Source organism: Triticum aestivum, chromosome 4A, assembly GCF_018294505.1.
Source record: "Triticum aestivum cultivar Chinese Spring chromosome 4A, IWGSC CS RefSeq v2.1, whole genome shotgun sequence".
Taxonomy (NCBI): domain Eukaryota; kingdom Viridiplantae; phylum Streptophyta; class Magnoliopsida; order Poales; family Poaceae; genus Triticum; species Triticum aestivum.
The window spans coordinates 564,752,285-564,757,358 of record NC_057803.1 but is presented as its reverse complement, the minus strand read 5'-3'; the positions used below and the strand labels follow the sequence as shown (position 1 = coordinate 564,757,358).

The 5,074-nt window shown below is 43.9% G+C and overlaps 1 protein-coding gene across 1 annotated transcript; it reads left to right on the top strand.

Moving 5' to 3' along the window:
- Positions 1-980: 980 nt before the first annotated feature.
- On the top strand, positions 981-4,513 carry LOC123086993 (serine carboxypeptidase-like 13). The gene is made up of 14 exons (XM_044508867.1): positions 981-1,222; positions 1,336-1,481; positions 1,591-1,667; positions 1,817-1,939; positions 2,053-2,155; positions 2,698-2,735; positions 2,859-2,960; positions 3,067-3,147; positions 3,231-3,383; positions 3,485-3,556; positions 3,692-3,810; positions 3,910-4,023; positions 4,133-4,178; positions 4,272-4,513. Exons 1-14 carry the CDS (start codon positions 1,053-1,055, stop codon positions 4,353-4,355), a joined length of 1,428 nt encoding a protein of 475 aa, XP_044364802.1. The 5' UTR covers positions 981-1,052; the 3' UTR covers positions 4,356-4,513.
- The last annotated feature ends 561 nt before the right edge of the window (positions 4,514-5,074 follow it).

Genomic DNA, 5,074 nt, shown 5'->3' with positions numbered 1-5,074 from the left:
TCTCTGATCTAGTCACACGCATATATCAAATGCCATGCAAATCGTTACATCATCGGTTTTGTTTTGTTATACATGCGCGCCTTGCACGCTGACAGATACATATCCCCATTCAACTCATGTCATTGGACCCTAGAGCTGACAATATGTCATTGGACCCTAGAGCTGACAATAGGCATCTCTGCACAATCTTAAGCATGCATGGAACAAGTGGATGAATAACAATTGGGAGATATAGTTGCTTGCACGCCAGCCATCCTCGAGTCTCCTCCTGCGCGGTGTGGAAATATGAGATCCGGAGCAGTAAAAAGGATGTGCGCAAACTTCAGCTCATTTCATGCTCCCTCTTAGTGATCTAAAAGCTCTTACATTTCTTTGTAGAGGGTACATTTATTATCTATACGTTCAGCCCATTTCGTAGTTTTTTTAACGCAATACAAACATAGACGTGACACTCATACGCTGACACCGATAAACTCTACATCTATGAGCATCTATGAGATATTGAGCCGCATCACATCTTCAAATTGAAGAAGTCACACAGACCTCTCCATGGTCAAGATGAATGTCTCCTCTCACACTGAATGGACATCAGCGAAAAGACAGAAATAAAGTCAGAAAAACACGAGCACTAGTGCCAAGTGTAGGAGTTGAACTATGATGCGCTCGTTTCATCACAGAGAACCTAAACATCTGGTTCCATGTTCAAAGCTTAGATCTCGATGGAGAACCCAATCATGCTTTCTTGGTGACAACATGATCCACACCGTCAATTTTTCTTGTGACATGACAAAAAATAACTGGAGTAGGTGATCCGTCAATCACATTTCCACTCCACCTGGAATCAGGTCAAATCACTGTAATCTAGTACTCCTACATTTAAATCGACGCAGGCAGCACTTCTAGAGTTGTACTACTATTTTAGTGGTAGATACCTCCGTATCTAGACAAATCTAAGACAAGTAATTCAAAACGGAGGGAGTACATATGAACGAAGTCCGTGCCCAACTGCTACAATCTAGCACACGAAAAAGCAAGCAAGCAAGATTAACAATATGTCCGTCAAGCTTCTCCGGACGCCTACCGCCGGGCAACACCACCAGCCCCTGCTGCAGCTCGTTCCCGGCCTCCTGCTTGTGCTGCTCTCGTGCTCGGCGTCGGCGTCGACGGTGGTCACCCACCTGCCAGGATTCGATGGCCCTCTCCCCTTCTACCTCGAAACCGGGTAAGCATCATCGGCATATGCATGGTGTGCACCTACAGCGCTCTGGTCCGTCGTTGTTGGTGGTTCGACCTTGAAATGGTTTTGATCTAGGAGTTGCATGCCGTGCCTTGCAGATACGTGGGCGTGGAGGAGGAGACCGGGACGGAGCTCTTCTACTACTTCGCCGAGTCGGAGCGGAGCCCCGGCACCGACCCCGTCATCCTGTGGCTCACCGGCGGGGCTCGCTGCTCGGGCTTCACCGGCTTCGCCTTCGAAGTTGGTCAGTCCCCCAAATAGCCGCTCCCGGCTGGTCCTGTTTTCCACTGCAAGTATATATCTCTGCAGCTGCTCGATATGCATCCATGATCCATCGTCGTCTTGCGCCGCAGGTCCAGTAAAGTATGTGCTGGCGCCCTACACCGGCGGTTTGCCGCAGCTGGTACATAACCCGCTCTCATGGACCAAGGTGAGACCGACCGACGCTCATCAACCATGGCGCTCAACTGATTTTTCCCAGCGTGTTTCTTCTTCCTTCCAATATAAGTAGAGCTTTGTGGTTTACATTCGAAAAAGAAAGAGAGAGCTTTCTGGTTTACTGAAGATGGCAATCATCAGATGGCGAGCATCATTTTCCTGGATTCGCCGGCCTGCTCGGGCTTCTCATATGCTCGTGACCCCAAAGGCTGCGATGTCGGAGATTACTCCTCCTCTCTGCAAGTTCAAAGATTTCTGAATAAGGTGACGATCGAGCTGGCCCAGTGCCTTGTCAATAATTCACTACTATGTATGCACAAGAGCTTTGTGGGTTTATTACTCACCGATCAATGCCTGGTTGTCGTCTATGCGTGCAGTGGTTCACAGATCACCCACAGTACCTTTCAAATCCTTTCTATCTTGGAGGAGAGTCGTACGCTGGAAAGGTGATTCCACTTATGGCACAATACATTTCACAAGGTAATTTTCTCTTCCAAACACTACATAAACCTAATCAGTTTGTCTAATTCACATCTAGATATTTTCTAACAATGTCACATCTAACCTCTCACAAATAAGGCAGCAACAAGGATAATGAAAAAAAGCCGGGGAAAAGAAATAGACCACAAACATAGTGGAGATCAGGTTAGATGTGACATAGTTATGTCACATCTAGATGTGTCCTAGACAGACACAAAAACCTGTCTAGGACACATCTAGATGTGACATAATTATGTCACATCTAAACTGATGTTCACTCTGTTTGTGGTCTATTTTTTATTTTTTGTTGCGGCATTATCTATTTGTGGGAGCTTAGATATGACATCTTTAAAAAACATCTAGATGTGAATTAGACAAACTAAACCTAATAACACCACTTGATGCATTCTACGACCTCTTTATAAGGTTGGTAAAGTAGTAGGTACAGTTAGTTGTGCCAAGGAAACTAGAAAAGCAAATGCATTTTCACACATATTTCGAGTCACCAAGCACTCTTTCAATTTGCTTCTACGATGCTCCAGGAACTGAAAAAAGGGACCAGCCTCTCATTAATCTCAAGGCAAGCTATTTTCTAGCCTTCAAACTTTTGTTATTCTTGCAATGGCGAAATGAGGGGAAGGAGTGTAGGATCGTCATGACATGTCTCCTTCTTTCTTGTGTTAATGCACTTAATTATTTCTAGGGCTACCTGATCGGTAATCCTGTAGCAGACCCAAAGTTTGATACAAATTTCCGAGTTGAAGGGGCTCATGGCTTTGGGATAGTATCTGACCAAATATATGAGGTAATTCCAAATTCATTCGCCTCGACAAAAGTGCCGCCATAATTTTCTTTTTTGTTGTGTGTCGATCTAAAGAATTTGTACCATGTTTTCCTTTTCTTCCCGGAAGGCTGCAATGAAAAACTGCAAGGGGAATTATGTGATCCCACAGAATCAACTGTGTGCTGAGGTGCTAGAAACTGTAGACAGTGTAAGATTTATGTGCTGACATTTTTTTTCTGAACTTAACGCTATTCTCGACATGGGCTAATGTGCATCCCTTTTTTGCTGCAGCTCATCTCTGAAATCGCAGATGGACACGTCTTGTACAAAAAATGTGACTTCACCACGCCAAAGCCCATAGACGATGCTACAAGAAGAAAATTTCTGCTAGAAGAATCAATCGAGCCAAATGACGCGCCCGGCCGACCTACCGTCGATTGTTTTGTCAGTCTTTCGTTATCCTTGGAGTGTCAGTTTGATTATAAGATGGTTGTGACACTATTCTCATTCAAAAAACTCATCTGGAATGCCTTTCAAAACTGCAGACATACGGTTACTACCTGGCATACTTCTGGATGAACAACAAGATGACTAGAGATGCTCTCGGTATCAAATGGGTAAGCCACGTTATGTTTTGCCACAAATTTCTTTCAGAGTATTCGCCTAGATCTAGAGTTACAACATTGGAAGTCTAGAAGTAGTATCGTCTGAATCACTGAGAACAATATTTACGAAAACGAATTCGGCAATAGGGAACAGTTGGCGAGTGGGTGAGATGCAATAAAGAATTCCCCTACACACATGACATGCCAAGCAGCATACTGTACCATCTTAATCTCACCACGAGAGGTTACCGTGCACTCGTGTACAGGTGCGAGCATTGAAGCGACTTTTCTTATTCATAGTAGCTGGTATGGTGATTGTTTTTTCCAGACCTTGTAACCAACACCTTGTGTCTGCGTGGGCTCAGCGGAGACCATGATCTCCTGGTGCCTCAGCTCAGCACGCAGGCATGGATAAGATCCTTGAATTTCTCCATCATCGATGACTGGAGGGCATGGCATCTCGACGGCCAAGCTGCAGGGTTAATTCATCGGACTCCCTTTTTTTTGCACTTCAGCATGCACAAACAAGAGCTTCATGACATGTGCATTATCTTTTCTTATGAGCAACATACCGTTTCTATTTTGCAGATTTACCGTCGCATATGCGAACAATTTGACATTTGCAACAGTAAAGGTGATCTTGTATTCCTCTTTAGATCATTTGTTTTTGTCCACGGAACTGTTCTGTGGTAGCTGTAATAGAGCTCATAATCGCTTGTTTGTGCAGGGTGGTGGTCATACCGCTCCAGAGTACCAACCTGAAGAAAGCTTTGCCATGGCTCGAAGGTGGCTTGACAATGAGCCACTCTGATGCTTTTACCCCACATTTTTTCTCTCTTAACACAAATTCTTGTATATTTAATTTGCATCTCTCCACCTCTAATGATGCACTCAATAGTACTTGTCCACAAAAACGTCTTACATTTTGAGCCGGAGGTAGTACATCAAACGCTATTCTTTTTCTCTTCACTGCAAGAATGTTCTTGTGTGGGGAATAGATACAATTCCCTTAAGATCACTTACTTCTACTCAACCATGCCTTTATGGCAAGCCAAACGGGTGATATCGGCGTGTGAAATCATTTCGAGAGGTTGCAGGAAGTGGTATGCACGTATTTAGTGTGTAAACCCATGCTCTCGTCTCATCTCTCTGATTAGATCCAATAATGTCGATGTGCGTGTGTTATCCTTGTTGAAGGTGTTGGCTTGAAGCCTGCTTTCGGGAAGGAAATTCTCGTGTTGGCTGAACTCATCAACATCTGCACATGTGCGATAATTTTCTTCTTAAAGTCTGACTTTTTATCATTTGGTCACATTTCATAGGGTTTGTGGTAATGTTATGGAGGTTCTGCCGTTGGCAAATAATGGCACCCGATTTTTTTTCTTTATTTTCTGTAAGCAGATTCGTTGACACCCACGATTGATTTCACCTAGCATTGTTAAACTTAAATACAGTGTACTCAATAATAGTATTACTGTGTGATTTAAAAGAAGCTGAAATCATTCAAAGCTCTTCAACTAGGACGTCCAA

Excerpts from the sequence above, each read along its gene's own strand:
- LOC123086993 (XM_044508867.1), top strand. The coding sequence starts at position 1,053 with ATGTCCGTCAAGCTTCTCCGGACGCCTACCGCCGGGCAACACCACCAG. Across the intron at positions 1,482-1,590 it reads CGGCTTCGCCTTCGAAGTTG|GTCCAGTAAAGTATGTGCTG; the intron begins GTCAGTCCCCCA and ends CTTGCGCCGCAG. Across the intron at positions 3,811-3,909 it reads TACCGTGCACTCGTGTACAG|CGGAGACCATGATCTCCTGG; the intron begins GTGCGAGCATTG and ends GCGTGGGCTCAG.